At 36.8% G+C, this 19,863-nt stretch overlaps 2 protein-coding genes across 3 annotated transcripts; both read right to left on the reverse strand.

The window, feature by feature from the left end:
- Window positions 1-31: 31 nt before the first annotated feature.
- LOC137386094 (putative phosphatidylglycerol/phosphatidylinositol transfer protein DDB_G0278295) lies at window positions 32-7,488 on the reverse strand. 2 transcript variants are annotated; one of them, XM_068072776.1, is made up of 6 exons: window positions 7,244-7,337; window positions 5,172-5,276; window positions 4,018-4,283; window positions 2,708-2,803; window positions 1,829-1,998; window positions 32-539 (listed from the first exon to the last, which is right to left on the reverse strand). In XM_068072776.1, the coding sequence occupies exons 2-6, from the start codon at window positions 5,207-5,209 to the stop codon at window positions 459-461; spliced, it is 651 nt and encodes a 216-aa protein (XP_067928877.1). In that variant the 5' UTR covers window positions 5,210-5,276; window positions 7,244-7,337; the 3' UTR covers window positions 32-458. The 2 variants fall into 2 exon arrangements, with proteins under 2 accessions (XP_067928877.1, XP_067928876.1); XM_068072775.1 differs by lacking the exon at window positions 7,244-7,337 and adding an exon at window positions 7,377-7,488 and having other exon boundaries at window positions 34-539.
- Window positions 7,489-8,972: 1,484 nt separating this feature from the next.
- Window positions 8,973-19,806, reverse strand: LOC137410301 (R-spondin-3-like). The gene is made up of 5 exons (XM_068095792.1): window positions 19,577-19,806; window positions 18,754-18,963; window positions 17,344-17,493; window positions 12,242-12,445; window positions 8,973-9,481 (listed from the first exon to the last, which is right to left on the reverse strand). The coding sequence occupies exons 1-5, from the start codon at window positions 19,677-19,679 to the stop codon at window positions 9,213-9,215; spliced, it is 936 nt and encodes a 311-aa protein (XP_067951893.1). The 5' UTR covers window positions 19,680-19,806; the 3' UTR covers window positions 8,973-9,212.
- Between the last annotated feature and the right edge of the window lie 57 nt (window positions 19,807-19,863).

Raw genomic sequence — 19,863 nt, forward strand, 5'->3', positions numbered from 1 at the left:
GTGGATGCCATAGTTTTAGTTGCTATATATGTGATATCTTATTTATTTATTGCTTGCACTCTGGTTTTTTATTCTTATATTCTCTGTAACTGTAGTCTTGCACAAAGAGAAGATTTTTCTGAAATGGTATGGATGTGAGATTTGTGAAACACAAAACATTACAAAATATAAAACTGTTAAAACATACTGAGAGTAGATAATTAGCAATATTGCACTATATAACATGGGAACTTAGACATGAAAGGTTCCTAAATTCTTCATCGCTGAGAAACTCATACTTGCAAATCACAAGAAACAGATTTCTTGGCTGTCTACAAGACATTGCATTGTTGGTCAGAGATAAGGCAGTGTTAAAATGTTATGGAGCAAGTAAAAGATTTGTCAAACAAACCCGGCCGATTCGACATTACAGAGACTGTAGGTATCGCAGACGCCTCTACAGGAAGCTTAGACGATATTTATAGCTTCAATGTCGCCAGGACGCATAGTTCCACGACTTTCTTGTGATTAGATAGCCACGCCTTAGCTTTATACTCCCCCTAAAAGCATGTGGATTTTGCTAATTTCTTACCAATAAAGATTGGAGAACTTGAAGCAGTGTAAGGGTGGTTCTCACAACACACTGCATTTGACAGCGATTATATTACAGTTGGAGGGACAGTCTCAGCCATTACCTACATCTCAGCATTGCAGGTTTAACACTCACTTATTACTGAAAGCAAGGAGTTGCTAGTTGCATGTTGTAGTGCTTATTATTAATAATAAGTGATTGCATGAGCTCAAATCTGCTATATTATTGAATTAGACTAACTGCATTTGCACTATATAATTGACACAAATTGATCTGCGCAGGGGAGTGCTTGCCACATGCACACAATCTATAGCAGGCTGTTAGTTGCTCAGCAATATCATTGTCTCATCCATAGAGTTTTCTCTCCCTAGAGTGATAACTCTATGGTCTCATCTACTAGTGTATGTAATTATGGCCGTTTTATTAGTAAAATTCAAAGATACATTATAGCTTGCCAATAGTAATATTTAAAACAAATAGATCATTATTCTACATGATGACTAGTTGAATTCTTCTGCACATAAGTAAAAGATAGACAATTTGAGTTTTAAAAATAACTACTGCTCACGCATGAACTGCAAAACAATTTTCATTAAAAGATATATCTACTAAAACCATATTGCACACCATCCAGTATAAATTCATTTAAAGCATCACAAGAGATCCGCAACCATTTAAAATTTAAATCCAGCTTAGTCTAAAACACGACATCATTTTAGTGTGGGAATAGTTTTACTGCTGTCACAAAAGTCGTAAAACAAAAACTTTATTTTATGCTAGACAGACTTCGTAAATTTGCAGTTCACAAATCATTTCATAAATTCGTACACGAGATTTGCATGACCTTGAAAGGTCCACGCATATAAATGTAATAAACTAACATTCTTTGACAGCAGCAAAGACTATTTTTGAAACATCTAAAAAACTAAACCTAAGTAAATACTAGCCAAAATCATAACAGCAAAAAATCACCAGCCTGAATAGCGACATTGGTGAAAACTGGCTGGGAGCTTAAACGACCTTCAAATAACCTTTGCTGCTTGGCTGATATATTATTTCCAAAAACCCATCTTATTAGTATCAGCATTGTTTCATAATAATTATTTGATAAGCTTTTGTGTCATGAAATTAAATGTGAAAAAGTGCTAGAACCAAGTGAGTTTACTTTTGCAAGGTGTATATTCTTTTGTATGTGAATTATACTAACAGTAAAGATGTTCCTACATCAACTGATACAAAGCAAATATCATAGCAAACCTTAGGTAAAAGAGATGAGATCTTCCACTCTCTTTTCAAAAGGAATAATCCTTTACTGATTGGACATTTGAGCTCTTCATCAGCAGAGCATAAATCAAGTGTATTGGCAAAGAATTCTTGACCATTGTAATCGACAAAAAATTGGACATTGCCATAATATATCGTCTCATCTATAACAAGCAACAGTATGTGACAACCTGGTACTTTGTAGAGCATTCAGAGACAGCAAGCAACAGTATGTGGCAACCTGGTACTTTGTAGAGCATTCAGAGACAGCAAGCAACAGTATGTGACAACCTGGTACTTTGTAGAGCATTCAGAGACAGCAAGTAACAGTATGTGACAACCTGGTACTTTGTAGAGCATTCAGAGACGGACAACTTGTCAGCCTATAGCAGAGCACTGCATAACACTAGTAGCAGTTAATAGAAACAACATATAAGACTCATTAAAAAAATGAATGCTCAAGTTAATTTTGAAACTGTATTGACTGCCACTATTTGAAAATACTCATTAAGCAGATAATATAATAACACAATTCAAGATAGTACTGCAAACTGATGGTATTGGCTGTCAGTTCAGTTGAAAAAGTAATTTAATCATTATTAGTTTTTTTGAACAACCATGTGTTTTTAATACCGCAAATTTGTAAAACAGCCCAAGTAATATGCAATGAGTCTAATGACGGGATGAATGATTAGCCATTACAGGAGTTGTCTAATCTTCATCAGTATTTTAAAATTTTCCCCAGCTTGAAAAATTTTGCAAAAATTTTTACACAAAGTATTACGACTTACTCCCCCTAGCAGTCAATTTGCAAAAGTATAGGCTAGTCACTTGAGTCAAATAACAATGAGAACAAATGCCTATCTGGCTTACCGAAGGAGGTGTTTGCATACATCTTAACCTTGATACCGTCAGTCTCAGGATCCAACATGACCACGATCTTCCCGATGGTGATCTTGTCACTTTCGTCTGAGTAGAAACAAATGGTACGGTTTTTATGCACAGGCATCTTAACCAATCTTCATTTCAGAGGATGCCTTTTGAGTTTTGTGTGCAGCCATTTTGGTTAGCACTGAAGAGTGAGAGAAAACAATGGTATGTAATTGCGTGAATAAGGAATAGACATGGCTAGATAATGTACTTGAATTGATGCTAATTATCTTGCAGATGATGAATATTGGACTTTTGCTTGCCTAGTTTATCATAGCTTTATCTTTAAACTTCAACAACTAGCTAGCAACGCAGCAACGTCCAAAGGGCTTTGTACCATAATTCAACCTTGCAAGCGTTTCTTGGCAATCACTGGGTTTCCACGCTTTGAATAGGTTTGGAGTTGCTTTTACTCTGAATCATAGAAACTGTAAAGTGTGAACATATTTGACGCATTTTTGCTTCGCTAGATTTATGCGAAAGCATTCGCTGTGAAAGTACTATTTGATATCATAAAAACATTCACTGCTGATGGATCCGAATCATTAATACTCAGCTTTTTACCTCCAGCGAAGATAAAAAATTCTACTCAACTGGTGCCAACCTCTTTCCAAACTGAGCTCTTCTAGTTTCAAAAAGATTCCTTAGTGTAAACAACCGTTGTTCATTTTGACCTCTGAAGTAAGGCCAGTACACGAAGTAGTAAACTCTGTTAATATCTTGTAATATGGAGCACAGGGAATAAGGAAATATAAAATAAAAATGTTATCAGGCATATTGGCAACTAGTTGACTTCGCATGAATTAAAAAGTAACCTTGACCCGAAAGCATGTCTACTTTAACCAAAGGTGTTCTTTGGTGGAATATTGCCTAAGCCGAGGCGGGCCGGAGGCTACACACACACAAAAACAACTTTTTTTGTGTGTGTGTGCGTGCGTGCGTGTGTGTGAGTAGCCTACGGTCCGGCCTCGGCAATATCCCACTAAAGGGCACCTGTGACTTGAACACGCTTTGTTTCGAAGAAAAAATCGCGAATCTTGAATTCGTCGACAGCATTAAACTACGAACCTATTTAAAGCATGGAAGCACAGTGAATAGCTGTTTTTCTAGTCTCAGCTTCCTCTTTTTACACCTTATATCTTCATTTCGAGTTGGCTAAGAATTTTGACCTTGGTGCATTACAGTTTGAAATGTTTGAATCAGAATGTCAGGGAGTGAATAATTTCCAAAAAATAAAATTACGCAAGACTTACCACAGGCACCATCAAATACAGTACCGATTGGAACATATTTATTTTGAGCGAGCCATTTTTCCCAGGCAGCTCTTGATATCTCCATGATGGTGTGCTCTTTGTTAGGATCGAGCTCATAGCTTCTTGAGTCGACCTGAATACCTTGATTTTTAAGAATCTCCTCAGCAGGTGGATGGCGAATAAAGGTGACATATGTGCTGAACAGCGACCCTAGCCCTATGAGAGCGACGCACCCGAATACTTTAAGCTTTTTTCCCATCATCAACCTAGTAAAGGCAGAACAAGCTGGTGAGTCATACGAAAAGAGGATAAAGCAATAATACACTGCTGAGTGCTGCCAAAGAGAGCATATAGCATGTGCTATTATTATTAGTTTTGCTAGAAAAATCACATCTCATCGCTGCTCAGATAAAAAGCTGAGGCTAGGCTGATGCCGATTACATAAAAGTTTTATCTAAATTCTGAAGAATGGCAGCTAAAATCTCTTTCCATCACGAAACCGTCTTTGTTGACAATTCCTACTGTCAACTATACAACACTGCTTCATAAACTTTGATTACATTAATAGTTTGGTGGTGCATGCCGAGTTCTTTCTATTTTGACAATAACAGCTTAAACAGCTTATTTAGACAATAACAACTTATACAGCTTATGCATTTTTAAGCTCATGCTTAAAAATCCCAGGTTTAATAATCTATAAATAAATTTGAAAGTTTGTGTGTGTGTAATTCAGTTTGTCCAGCTATAGCTATTAAAATATCGAAATGAAGAATCCGTACCGCAGAAGATTTGATCTCGGAACTTCCTGTTTACCAGGCAACCATATTAGCAATTAAGCTACGCGAGATGCATTGAATTCTGAGGCGATATGAGCCGTTATGAGTAACGTTGCGCATTGCAATGTCACCAAAACTTGCTCTCACGGCTCATTCATATTGGCAGGTTTAGGAATACTATAGGTTTAGCAATAGATAATAGCGTATTCAAATTAGTCTTTGGCAATGTGCCAGTCTAATAGCAAGTGGCAGGCAACTACATTACCTGCAACTGTTTATATCACCTGCAATATTTATAATACCTGCAACTGTTTATAATACCTGCAACTGTTTATAATACCTGCAACTGTTTATAATACCTGCAACTGTTTATAATACCTGCAACTGTTTTTTAAAACCCGTGCAGCGCTGGGCATTCGGCTAGTTATAGTATAATTTCCTTGACAGCAATGTCCTGGTGCACTGTTTGTTGAAATCTCTCATCTAGAAAAAGAATAAACATAACATAAAAAGTAGTGGCATCACCTATCCATATCAGGAAAGTCTATTTACAAACATTTCGTCATCAGAAAGCTAGCCATGTGTTTCATATTATTCACTACAATGCTCTCTGGAGACCACGTGAAGAGCCTTACAAGAGCCGTTACAAAAAGTTTGGAGATTACAGTGGCTGAGTTTTGCCTATTGTGGAGTGGCTGCAATGCAAGGGCAGCCGAGTGATAAACACACTGCCAATTATTCCTGGCAGTTATTCAATAAAAACTGATAGAGAGGCACCTTTGTGACTTAGTTGAGATATGACCATGTTGTTGCTTTTTGTCTATATTCCTAGTTTCTTACAAATATGGCTATACCAATTTTGATACTGACTTTATGCCACGATATACTATGTTTGGTACATTTTTGTTAAACAGGTTCATTACTGCATATGAGATAAACAAAGTATGTCAAGAAAAGGATTTAATTTCATTATATACTAATACCCAGCCCTTTCCATGCGCTGTGAGGGATAGTCATGAGTTACGAATATTGGCACATTTATTTCTATATGTGGAAAGGCGGTCAAGTGGTGCAGTTGCTTGCATGGGAAGTCGAATATCGGGGTTCGATTTTCATGCGCTGCAATCTTTTTTCTTAACACTTAACATGGCTTCGGACAGACAGAGCTCTTATAGTAAAAAATTGGTGAAAAGATGTGTAAATAGGTTAGTTACATTAAGAGAACCTAGTCTGATGCATGAACGCTTGATCAGTCTAAGTAATACCCTGTTATGACCAGTGAGTTGGCACACTACCTGTTTGTTAAGGAATGGTTGATGACTGACTTATTGATGGCAGCCAAAGGTCAACTTGAGACCTACTAACTGATCATCATGTTAATTTACATGAGCCAATGCAATCTGCCCGCCTTTGCTGAGAGGCCTCAAATCAAATGAAAGACTTACTACATAAAATTCCCTATCAAATGACTTGCTGTTATTGGCACACAAGAAACCAATTGCAATTTGTTGATAGTAGAATACATGTTAGGCTGATCGATCTAACACAAGGCTTGGCAGCAAGTCCTAAAAATTTCAAAAGCTAGCTTAGTCAGATTTTAGCTTCTCACCGATCAGATTCGATTGTTGAGGAAAATGATCCAACAGCATGTACAGAACTACTGTGCGAAATGCTAGCACATCAAAACAAATTTTTAGACATGCCGTTTGGCATCACTGCTGTTTTGACCAGAGACTGAAGATTTTGAGTTACAGGTCAAGGTAGTATTTGGCGCCATTGGAGAGTCAACTACTGATAAAGAAAGTAGTCTGTAATCTAGTAGAGCGCTTCTCAGAGTCCTGCATGGGTTACTCAACAATGGCAACAGCATCTTGGCCTTACCACTCACTCAAACGGATCTTATCTTATTTGTAAGCATAGATAAGTAGACAGCTAACAATAAGCCATTTTCATGTCCAACACATTTTGATCGAATCCAAAATTCAGTATGAATTACGGGAATTAGGGGACAGATTTTGATGAGTTGGGCTCTAGCAATAATGAATATTTTAGCATTACTATAATACAACACAAAAAAGAAAAGGCTTGATGGAATAGCCTACAATTCACAAGTGTCCATGGAACACTCGTCGCGCAATCAATATAAGAAACTACAGATACCAAGATTATTGGCAGAGACCATAACCAGGATAACTAACTTACACCCAAAACTTAAGAGACTTGAGCAAACTGAAAACCAGCTCTCACAGTGATCTGGCCTAACAAAGTTTTATACGACTTGTATCCTGAACGCTATCTTTCAAGCTCGTATATTACAAGCATTGCAAAAGGCGGCGAGATGAAAGTGGGAAGGGTATACTAAAAGTCACCACGCGTCATTCGCTCTTCCAAATGCTTTCAACCAAAATATACCTCAAATGAGCTAGGAACCAAGTCTAGATTTTACCCACTCTGTCTTCTTGCCACCGCCTCTTGCAGTGAACATAGTAATTGTGATTTCAAGCTATGCCATGTTTGAGAGCTAGTCAGCTACAGAATCTGAGTGTACACTTGCACACACAATAGATAATAGACGCTACTTACGCGTGCTGTTGTCTTTCAGATCTACATATTGTCTGGCAGATGCTCCTAATGATGCACTATAAACACACTCAGCTGCCAACTGATTGCAGTGACAGTCAGCTGTAACCTCATCCCTGCCCTTTGCACTTGTTATCATATCTCAAGACAAATGATTAGATAAGGAACATTGACCCTGGGGTTAGGGCAAAAAATGCAAGTGTTATGGAGTGCAATAAGTCAAAAACTGACTCTTTCAAGTTTATGGTGTATCCCATTACTCATAAAGGCCACTCAATATCAATAACAAGTGAGCAACAGGTGCCAACCATATCAACTTGTTTTCGGGCTAACGGATTATAAACGTTTTTGACATTCAAATTTTGACATACGAAGCTAATCCATTCCAGTATTTGCTTTGTATGTCGCAACTGTTTATGTTGTTGCAAATATTTCTGAAGGAATATTTTACACAAATAACCTTTCATTGTATTTTGTTCAATTCATTCTAAAGCTCAACATAGAAAATGAACATTTTAAATAATCATAAACAGGTTTAAAAGAAATGCATTGTAAAAGGTTATGTACAAATGAAAAACATAATCCAACCACACGTACAAACTAAATTAATAAAGTAACAATCAGTAAAAAGGATTTTATTGCTACTCTATTTGAGAAAAAAGTGAATGGAAGTACCTGTTCAGCAATGAGGTTTGGTCGAGAAGCGAGTGATGGAAACATACAAAGTAACTTACGCTATCTTATATTTTAATGTTTTAATCTTAAATTTTACTAGTTCTTTTAACTAACTCTTTTGTTTCACAAAATATCATATCACATATCTGTATTTGCTCAAATTTTGCTAAATCTATCAAAAAATGTTGTTTACGCGGAGGTGATAGTAAGCTAAGGTTTGACTGCACCTGCAGACTATAGTATCAGCAGACGCAGCCAAGACAATAAGCAAAATCAGTTTAGATCCAACCATAAGGAATAGATGTCTCAAGGTCAAAAATATTACAAATAGCTGTGTTCCTACAGATCTTAAAGCCATGTAACACAATTATAGCCTCATCTATTCACTGGCAGGATATGGCATGTAAAAACCCGATGAAGATAGATGACTTATAAATGATACTTTAGAGAATTTCGGCTTGCTGAGAGCTTTCTGAATTACAATAAGATCAGGAACAAACTGGGAGTCTCAAACTTTCACAATAGACAGCCGCTATCCGACCTGCAACAGCCGCAGTTCGACCTACGACAGCCACAGTTCGACCTGCAACAGCCATAGTTCGACCTACAACAAACAGTATCTGACCTGCATCTGCCACTGTCCGACCTGCAACAGTTTCTGCTCAACCTGCCACAGCCACTGTTTGACCTGCAAAAGCCGGCCTGACCTGCAACAGCCACTGCCTGACCTGCAACTGTTCAACCTAGAACTTTTGTTTACTGAATACGCAGACTTCAAGTCCTACTACGACTAGTTTAATTAACTAGTGATCCCTTGATTTGGCCATATACTTAAGTCATGTTATTTACAAGATGATCGTGTACAAGGTATACACAAAATCATCAAATCGCTGTGAACAACCATTTTATACCATGGCAGGTCTATCGTAGCATATGCAAAATAAGTACTTTTCAGCAATAAAATCTTTGGTCAAAATCTAGACCAACACCGATAATGTTTTATCTTGCCTTAAATGGTGCGCACAAGACATATAAATATATATACTCATATATATAATATTCAATACTTAGTTAAGTTATTCATCACTAAGTAGTTTAAAATAATCCGGCAAGTGGAATGACAATTGAACTTTCTAACCGACAGAAAAATTAAAACAAACACAATTATCCCGGTTCCTCTTCCTCATTTCGATTACCTCTAAGACCACGTTTAAGATTAAGTAATTTCAGGAGTTGTGCACCCCGCCTGTAGTAGTCATAGTAAGAAGAAACATTATAACTGTGGTCAGTTTTGTCAGAGAATGGGGGTGGGTATGACACCATGTCCTCTATGTAGTTCTCCTCTTTGCAAAGTTTTCCTGAGCGCTTTAGCTGACGACATCTTCGTTTTCTTCGCTCCTTTTGCCGCGTATGACGCCTTTTAGTGACATCCCCTATGTAACCAACAGTAGCACAAATCATGTATAAACAGTCACTTCTAGTGAGTGGCATGAGCGTTTTGCAATCATCAGATTTGTGGTAAAACTAAATTAGGATTTATCTTTATGGATCTATAGTTCTTACTATAATGTATATACTCATGAGTTGCTGAGTGTGAATTTGTACAGATGCAATAGTTTCCGCAACTAGAGTAAAGAATCTGTTTCCAAATTAAAAGAGATACCAAATGTGGGCGCGCTACCCTTTTCATTTGTAGAATAATTAAACAAGTTTTGATAAAAATGGTCTAACTTGATGCACAACTAATCCACACTTCTATTCCTGCGTTTGCAAGGTCCAATAACAATAATAACCACTTTTTATTTACTATTACATTAAATTAGTTTTTTTAACAAAAAATTTAAAAAACATTTTTCAAATAATTTTATATAATGCATTTGCTTAAATTTTACAGCATTGTTAAGAAGCTATCTTAGGTTTAGAAGCTTCTGAATGATGTAAACAAATTATTGTGTATTATTATATGAACTTTCGCACACATTTTCTATAACAAGCTTACTGTTTCTAGGTAGGTTCTCACACAAAAATGACGTTGAAGATAATACAAGATTTGCTATATTTCAATGTACAGTGAAACACGGATAACTCAAACTTCAAGAGACCGAGCAAAAGTGTTCGAGTTATTAGAGCGTTCAAGTTATCAGGACAGTCATAAGTGCACGTATTTATCAGTAGATACATGTACATATACAAACTATATATCAATCGAAAGCATAGATTGCTTGTTGCAAGTTAAAGGGTCTCTTGTGTGAAGTTTTAAATATTTTTAATCAGAAAGTATAGATATTTTTTTATCACTTGAGATTTGTTTGTTGATTTAGGTGATGTGACTGCCAGGACGTTCTCACATTAAAATTGGCAAAACTTGATCGCGATTAAAACGCTCAGAAAAAATACATACGTATTTTTCTACTGAGCGTTTTAACCAAGATCAATTTTGCAGTAAGTCAGTTATTACAAAATTGCTTTACTATTAAAAACCCATTATCAATTTTGCCGATATTACTTTAAAGTTATCCAAATTTTACCTCGCTTTTCTTGCATTCGGAGGGCTTATCGCTAAGCGGATGTTTGGTAAAATTTGATTTTTGTAAACCTTTAGAAAAGTAATTAATAAAAATATTTGCTGATGTTGGTAATAACGAGGCCTAAGAACTACTAAAAGTCGATGTTTATCTCTATGGCTTGGAATAAAGTGATATTCTAAAGCGATAGTAACAAACGTCTCGGTAGCCGTTTGGCAAAAAACTGTTCGAGTTAACGGAGTTTCGGTCGAGTTATCTACAGCCATTTATTATTGCGTGGGAACGGACCAAGCAAATCCATTCGAGTTAACCATGTGTTCGATATATCCGAGGGCGATTTATCCGAGTTTCACTGTATTTGCTATACAGCCATTAATACTTTATACTCCTGCATACTTTCAAGACCTATGAACAACAGCGACAGGAAACAGCTTCTTCAAGCCAACATGAACTTTCTGTGCCAGAGTGGACAACTAATTTAGTAAGATTTGTTAGCATTTTTCAATGTTTCTCATCTATTTTAATGAGAGCTCAGAGGATAACTGTTTAAAATGTGTGATTCAAAACATTTGGAATGAACTATTTTCATAGATCACCAAAATTTAAAAAAGATGAGATTATCATTTTAGAGGAGAGTGAGCGTAACCTTTAATAATAATCATAATAATGTATTTAGAGCTCAGTTTTTAAAAAGCAACAAAAAGGAGAAACAAAGGTTTCTTTCTATTTTAGTCTACTAGGAAACCACTGTGATTGTTTACTGCTTCTTTAAACATCTATGTTTGAATGAGTGCAAAGCTGAGACGAGCCTGGATTGGTTAGTTTATATAATAATAAAAATACAGTGGAAAGGCAACTCCAAAATTCTCCTCTAAACCAATTTATGAGATGCAGGAATACACTATGCCAACTACACAAATGCTGGGTGTAATTCCAAGCTATTGTGACATCTGCAATTGTAGCTGATAGGAGCTTGATAAACTCGACTTAAAAAAAATCACAACAAAAATTTTTTGTGGAGTCGAGGATAAGGATATGACATACATGCAAATCATGTACCATAATCACCCTGTCTAATTATTTTACTTGACCACTAAATTCTGGTCTATTGAGCAAAAAACTGACAGTAGACATGACAGTAAAAAAACTCAGACAGGTGAGAGAGTGAGAACCGGCAGGCACAACGGAAATGGTGCATCACTGAAGATCAGTGACACACTAATACTGTCTTCCTTCTCCACAAGCGCAACAAAGCATATTCATGCCCTGCGCGCTGGATACTACTTGCAATCTTTTGCATCTTTCTAAGGTGCAACTACATTAAATTTTATGTTAGATATTTTCACGGGGTGCATTTAAAACCATTGATACTATGAAAGTCGAAATCGAAGTAACCCAAGGACTCCTTGTGTATAGAAACATCATGAGCATCTTATATACTTTTTATGATTGGCTAACCTACAGAAGGCGTGTAGCGCCATAAGTATTTATATGGGAGGAAAATAATAAGCAACCACAGACAGCATGCATTGAGATACACTATTTAAAAAAAATATAGATATAGATACATCTATTGATGATGACAGTGGCCCACAGATGCCTTTGACACCTATCAAAGTTTTATTCTCCAACCCAAACTTTTTAACAGACAACTTGTCTGCCAGATACCTGAAGCGGGTTGTACAGAGTTGCAATATCGTTCCTCCAGTTTACACCTTTGAGTCTCTGTGATCTGTGGACAGGCATTACCGTTAGGAGAAGGATGCTGTAAGACAACCCGAGATCTTGTTCTGTTTCCCCATTTATAACCACAGGCCTTTCCCTCCCTCAAGCAGTCCGACCATGAAGACCATGACTCAACCAAGCAGTCAACTGTAATAGACGGTAGACAAGGATAGGAATCAACTGTAATAGACGGTAGACAAAGATAGGAGTCAACTGTAATAGACGGTAGACAAAGATAGGAGTCAACTGTAATAGACGGTAGACAAGGATAGGAGTCAACTGTAATAGACGGTAGACAAGGATAGGATTCAACTGTAATAGACGGTAGACAAAGATAGGAGTCAACTGTAATAGACGGTAGACAAGGATAGGAGTCAACTGTAATAGACGGTAGACAAGGATAGGATTCAACTGTAATAGACGGTAGACAAAGATAGGAGTCAACTGTAATAGACGGTAGACAAAGATAGGAGTCAACTGTAATAGACGGTAGACAAGGATAGGAGTCAACTGTAATAGACGGTAAACAAGGATAGGAGTCAACTGTAATAGACGGTAGACAAAGATAGGAGTCAACTGCAATAGACGGTAGACAAGGATAGGAGTCAACTGTAATAGACGGTAGACAAGGATAGGAGTCAACTGTAATAGACGGTAGACAAGGATAGGAGTCAACTGTAATAGATGGTAGACAAAGATAGGAGTCAACTGTAATAGACGGTAGACAAGGATAGGATGCATTCAACCCTCTGACTTGACACTTTACAGCTGACTATGTGGAGCATCACCATGACAACACTTTACAGCTGACTATGTGGAGCATCACCGTGACAACACTTTACAGCTGACTATGTGGAGCATCACCGTGACAACACTTTACAGCTGACTATGTGGAGCATCACCGTTGCAAGTCTTCATTCAGACTGAATTTACAAATATCTTAATTGAGCAATAACTCAGAAGAATGGCCTATCGAAAAAATTTTTAATAACAAAATTAGCTGACATCAGACCTTGGAAAGATTAGCTCTGTTAGAAGGTTGACTTATAATCTACAATGGTATGCGACTCAGTAAAAATACTCGACTGAGTAATCGTGAGGCTATAACAGAAAATCTAACCTGTTCAAGCAGCTCCGCTACCCACCCACGATAAAAGTTACTTATCTTGTGCTGAGATGAACCAAAATCGCTGATTACAAAGCAATTGGGATTACAACTAGTTAAAATCTTACAGGTAATTCAAAGACTGGATTCTCACCTGACCCGATGACTCTGTTTATTCCTAACCATACCATTTCACCTATAAAACTGATTCTGACAAGTCTATAGGGTATTTTTACTCCCCCTGCACATGAGGGATATGCATAAGGTATGTGAATTACAATCGCATCAACACAATTGTAGAATTACAGTAGTTTTTGTGATGATTGGGTACAAAATAACACGGTTGAAAATGCCTCAGTGACAGTGAGTACACGTGTCTGTCTTACTAAAGACTAGCCTGAGATCTTGCGTATGCTAAGATAACTAATTGCTTACTTGATCAGCCTGAAATCAGCCTTATATTTAAGATGCTATTTAGAATTTAGGCTACCAATTAATACCTAGCTTAACCTAGCAATTAATAGCTAGACACGCAGTCAAAGTTAGTCAGCTGCCAAAGGAGTTTAACTAATTAATGTGTATATATATATATTAATTCAACTATTATATATATTATTATTCAACTAGTATATATATATATATACTAGTTGAATGTCTGGCGTTGCACGGATAATAAAAAAAGGTTTTTACATAAAATTTTTTATTCTCAATCAACATTTACTATTCTAACATTTAAATGAAGGTATTTGTTTATTTCTGTGTGTGTCTGGCCAATGCATAATCCAAATATTGGAAAGCTCGAGGCATAGGTAAAACAGATTGTTGAAAAACATTTACTTCTTATGCTACAAATTCGTTCCAGATTTGAAACAGCTTCTAAACAGTAACAGGCAATGTAGTTTCTTCACCAACAAATCTTAGTAACTTAAGCTAGTAACTTAAACTGAAATTTTAATATTTACTATGATAAGAGCTGTGTTTGTCGGAAGCCAGCTAAGAGCGTTAGGAAAAAAGATTGCACCTCGCCTTGAACCCGAAGATTCGGATGCGCGGATGTAAAGCCAAACGCACTACCACTAAACCAATAGCTTTGGAATACTTGTGCATATGATCATTACACATGATCTATCATGGCGCACTACACTGCAAGAATGTGTATTTTAACCAATCGCTATATACTGGACATACGAAGGACGACAGACACCTGATTTTATATATAAAGATAATATATATAATACATATATATACAGTCAAACATGGACAACTCGAACTTCACGGGACTGAGCGAAAGTGTTCGAATTATAAGAGCGTTAAAGTTATCAGAGCGTTAAAGTTATCAGAGCACTGTCACAAGTCCATGTATTTATTTATTTATTAGTAGATACATGCACATATACAAACTATAATATAAATCAAAAGCATAAATGGCTTGTTTTAAATTAAATGCTTCTAATGCAAAGTTTAAAACTTTTTTATCAAAAAGTAGAGATTTTTCTATTACTTGAGATTGGTTTGTTGTTTGAGGTGATGTTATTGCCAGGACGTTTTGAGATTGACATTGGCAAAACTTGATCATTGTTGAAATGCTCAAAAGAAAAGACATCTTTTTCTTTTGAGCATTTTACCCTAGATCAATTTAGCCGATTTTTCTTGTAGTTTATGCAAAGGTTACCTCACTTTTCCTTGCTTCTGAAGGGCGATTGCTAAGCGGATGTTTGGTATAAACCAAATTTCACCAAACCTTTAGAAAAGTCGTTGACAAAAATATTTTGCCGATGGTGGTAATAACGACGCCTGTGAATTATGAAAAGTTGAGGTTTACCTCTATGGCTTGTAATAAAGTGATTTTCTAAAGCGATAACAACCGTTTCGGTAGCCGTTGGGCAAAAAACTGTTCGAGTTAGCAGAGTTGAGGTCGAGTTATCTAAAGCAGTTTATCATTACGTGGGAACGAACCAAAGAAACCGTGAGAGTTAACTGTGTGTTCGAGCTATCCAAGGGCGAGTTATCCATGTTTGACTGTATATATTACATATACAGTCAAACATGGATAACTCGAACTTCAAGGGACCGAGCAAAAGTGTTCGAATTATCAGAGCATTCAAGTTATCAGAGCACTGTCACAAGTCCTTGTATTTACTTATTTATTAGTAGATACATGTACATATGCAAACTATAATATAAATCAAAAGCACAAATGGCTAGTTTCAAATTAAATGCTTCTAATGTAAAGTTTAAAACGTTTTTATCAAAAAGTATAGAGATTTTTCTATCACTTGAGATTGGTTTGTTGTTTGAGGTGATGTTATTGCCAGGACGTTTTTTTAGATTGACATTGGCAAAACTTGATCGTTGTTGAAATGCTCAAAAGAAAAGACATCTTTTTCTTTTGAGCGTTTTACCCACGATCAATTTTGCCGACTTTTCTTGAAGTTTATGCAACTTCAAGAAAAAGTTACCAAAGAAAAATCCCTCACTTTACCTGGGATTCGTTAAGAGCAACACTCCGAGGCAGTTCAATTAAAAGTTTTACGAGGTTTAACGGTACATTGTATATCACTCACGCTTTTTGAATGGATACTTATTGAATGTACACACGTATTCTGTGTTTAGGTCAAACGATGAAAAGTTTTTTTTAGCTAAGACAACGTATACGTTTAGTAAAAACAATTTTAAGACGTTTTAAACATTCAACATTCCGACGTTGATTCAACACGGATTCAACGTCGGAAAACTTCGTCACGGGCTAGCCGGGTCACGCACTCAAGGATTTTCGCCACGCACATGCAAAACAACATGCTGTTTTTGTTTTGTATGTGCGTGGCGAAAATCCTTGCGCGCGTGACCCGACAAGCCCGTGCTATTAATCGTATAGCAGTGTAAATCAAATTTGACCAAACCTTTAGAAAAGTCGTTGACAAAATTATTTTGCCGATGGTGGTAATAACAACGCTTATGAATTACGAAAATATGAGGTTTACCTCTATGGCTTTGATTAAAGTGATTTTCTAAAGCGATAACAACCGTTTCGGTAGCCGTTAGGCAAAAAAACAGTTCGAATTAACAGTGTTGAGTTCGAGTTATCTATAGCAATTTATCATTACGTGGGAACGGACCAAAGAAACTGTTCGAATTAACCATGTTTTCGAGCTATCCGTGGCCGAGTTATCCATGTTTGACTGTATATGATTTGTTTTGCCATATTACTTTTATGGTCTACCTGCCTTTTTATTTCTACTAACAGAACTTTAATATTTCTAAAAAATTTTTGACGAAGTATATCAGAAATTATTTTGCATTTCAAAACAAGTACGGCACATAATCATCCATAGAAACTAAATTAATAAAGTTATAATCAATAAAAAGAGGTTTTTAGTGTTACTTCACAATGGAGACCGCTAGTGTAGGCTTGACAGTGTGTAAGATTGGTAGCAGAGTGAGTAGTAGAAATGAGTGACATAATTCACTCTAACTTACATTTGATATACGGTAGTTCGGATCAACTTAATGTACATAACTTTAGTATTTTTAATAGTTCTTTTACTCAATCTTTATCACTTTTTAACTTTACTCACAACATTGTAATGTTTTGAAAGATGTCAGATACCTCATGTTAGCAATCGCTTGTTCCAATTTTACTTCCAGTATTGAAAAAGTTTCCTGCAGAGGTAATCATAAGTCAAGGTTCGACTGCAGTGCAAAGAGTAATCTCAGTACACTTGCTCATGGTTTATAACAAGGTCACTTTGCTCTAGATAATACTGTCACTTGAAACAGGTTATAGAACATGACTCCAGCCTTTGTGAGAAGATAACACGAGGGAGCCGATCCTCAGCAATTTATGACGCAACTAAATCATCCAGAGCAATATCTGACTTCAAATGCTTCCTGTTCATGGCGGTATTTTCTATAAACTGTATAACTTAGTAATAATAATTACCTTGTTCAAAACAGTCTCTTCTGTAATGGGAGTGGTACAGGTTGGAAGGGCACTCCAGGATGCAAGTACCTCTATACTCCAGGTATGGCTCCTGACATTTATCGCAGAAGTCTCTCTGACTGCAGTGAGCGCATCCCATAGGCTCACATTCTATCAATTAATCACAAGTATTAATATAATTTTTTAGTGTCATTGTTCAAACATAGGGTAATATTTCTAAACAGGGTGGAAAAAAAACAGCGCTCCTAATGTGCTCTTGCTCAATATTTACATCAAGAGCACTGAGCTCTTGCGGTAAATATTTTTGAAAAGGAAATATTTCATGGTGTTGTATTAAACACGGGCTGTAGGGTCTACGTTAAACCTATATAACATATATAAATATAGGTGTTTGTTGGTCTGTTATCCGCATGTCCAGTTATAGCGATAAAGTCATAGGAGCAAAATATCTACTTTGTGCTGGAATTGAACTCAAAAACACCAGTTTTGCGCACATACATGCTAACCATTATACCATGCAGCCACCTTGCTCTATTACAGAATAATTGTTTGTTCTAGCAGACTTGAGGATCATGATTGCGTGAGAGATCGCGAAGTAAAAGTTAGAATTACAGTTAAAGAATTATAAATACAATTATTCCATGCCATGTCAAGCTGGCTGCGTGGTAGTGTGCTTGGCTTCACATCTGTGCTGAATGTACCAGTTCGATTCTTGTGATGTGCAGTATGTTTTCTTACCGACCAGACGAAAGGACAGACAAGGTTACTAGCTTAGGTTACTCCACTTTATTGGGTAAAGAAACTTAGCCAATGTCAACTACATTACCTGCCACTGTTTATAAGCTGTTTTAAATCTGGAACGAATGTGTAGCATAAGAAAAAATGTTTTACAACAATCTGTTTTAGTTATGCCTCAAGCGTTCAAATATTTTAATTATGCATTGACCGGACACACACAGAAATAAACAAACACCTTCATTTAAAAGTTAGAATGGTTTATTACCAGTGCAATGGCAGGCATTCAACTAGTAATGAGCCAATTAGAATTTTGCTAAAGGAACTTGATGCATGGATCAGGACTGATTCTGGCAGTATGCCCTTCTTCACAAGAACTGAGTGGGTCTGGACGTGAAAGAGAACAATGTCGTTGAACAACTGCAATGAGGGCCTCCGGTTAGTTTGGTGTTAACAGTGTTATGAAAGGGTTATGTTATAAGACATACAATTATAAAATCTACTTTGGCCAGATATCTTAATAACTGCCCGTGAAAATTTTAAGTGGTCAGAGTGCAATCGGATAAGAGTAGGACCATGCCTTCACATCTCGTTCTCATAAAGCATTACATACACAGAAAGACTAACTGCTATAAAGTATCAATACATTATTTGTTATCTCCATGGCTTCAATACCTGTACACCTGACATGCTCGGGCGCATGTAGGAAGGCTTGCTTGAAATAACCAATCGGACAATCCCGCCGACAGACGCCAATGCGTCGCAAAAAGACCTTTTCCAGCTGCCAGACAAAGTCTTTAGAACAGGTTAGACAACCATTCCATTTAGAGCATGTGAAACAACCAAGGGGGCACGTTTGAGGAAGGGTCGAGATTTCCATTCCACCTGCAAGAAACTGAGAATTTTGTGACATAATAAAACAAAAAATTTTTAATGTTAGCATTCGATCAGTATCAACCAGGCCCTTTACTCTTGGAGGCCAACACAACTAAGTGGAAATAGTCACGAACAAGAGACATTACTATGAATCAAAATGTCACTGAATGACACTAAAAGGTACACAATGCCGGGTATTGCGAGCGTTGTTTGTAAAAACAATCGTAGTGCATATCAATTCTAGCTGCACCTGAAGTTATAGTAAAACTGACATTTGGCCTGGTCCCCTGCAAAGTCGATCCAAGTGTATCCAGGTTGAGCAATCGGTATAATTCATGAAGCCGTCGTCATTCATTCGGACGCCCTAACTAAAAGTGACTCACGTCCAAGATCGTACATCTCACACTCTACGGCTAATCAAAAAGATTGATGCGAATCAAGCTATTTATTACTGATGCAGAGAATGACAACTTGCAGATGCATTTAGAAAAGCCTAGATTTCGCAACGGAAGACACAACTTCCAAAACTTGTGATATACTACTGCAACTAAGACAGAACATACATGTATAATTAAATTTCTTATAAAATACTATAAACTCGAAATAATCATCACAAACCAACCTTTCAAGGAGTCCCCAGAAGATAACAGAGTTGGGTCAGGCTGAGAGGAGTGCAATACAGAGATGAACATGGTGAGAGTCAGATAGTGCAGGACATCAACCATAGCTACCTATGCATCATCAGCTCAATGGTAGGGCACTGACCTAACTCTGCCTTCCTTAGTTTAAGCATTCCTAAAAGTCCTGCGCAGGTGGTACAACAAAACCACCAAGGAAAAATGATCCAATCAAATGTTGTTAATACCAAAAGACTAGAATGAGAATGAGTGTAGGCTAGAAAGGTCTAGC

Source organism: Watersipora subatra, chromosome 1, assembly GCF_963576615.1.
Source record: "Watersipora subatra chromosome 1, tzWatSuba1.1, whole genome shotgun sequence".
Lineage (NCBI taxonomy): Eukaryota > Metazoa > Bryozoa > Gymnolaemata > Cheilostomatida > Watersiporidae > Watersipora > Watersipora subatra.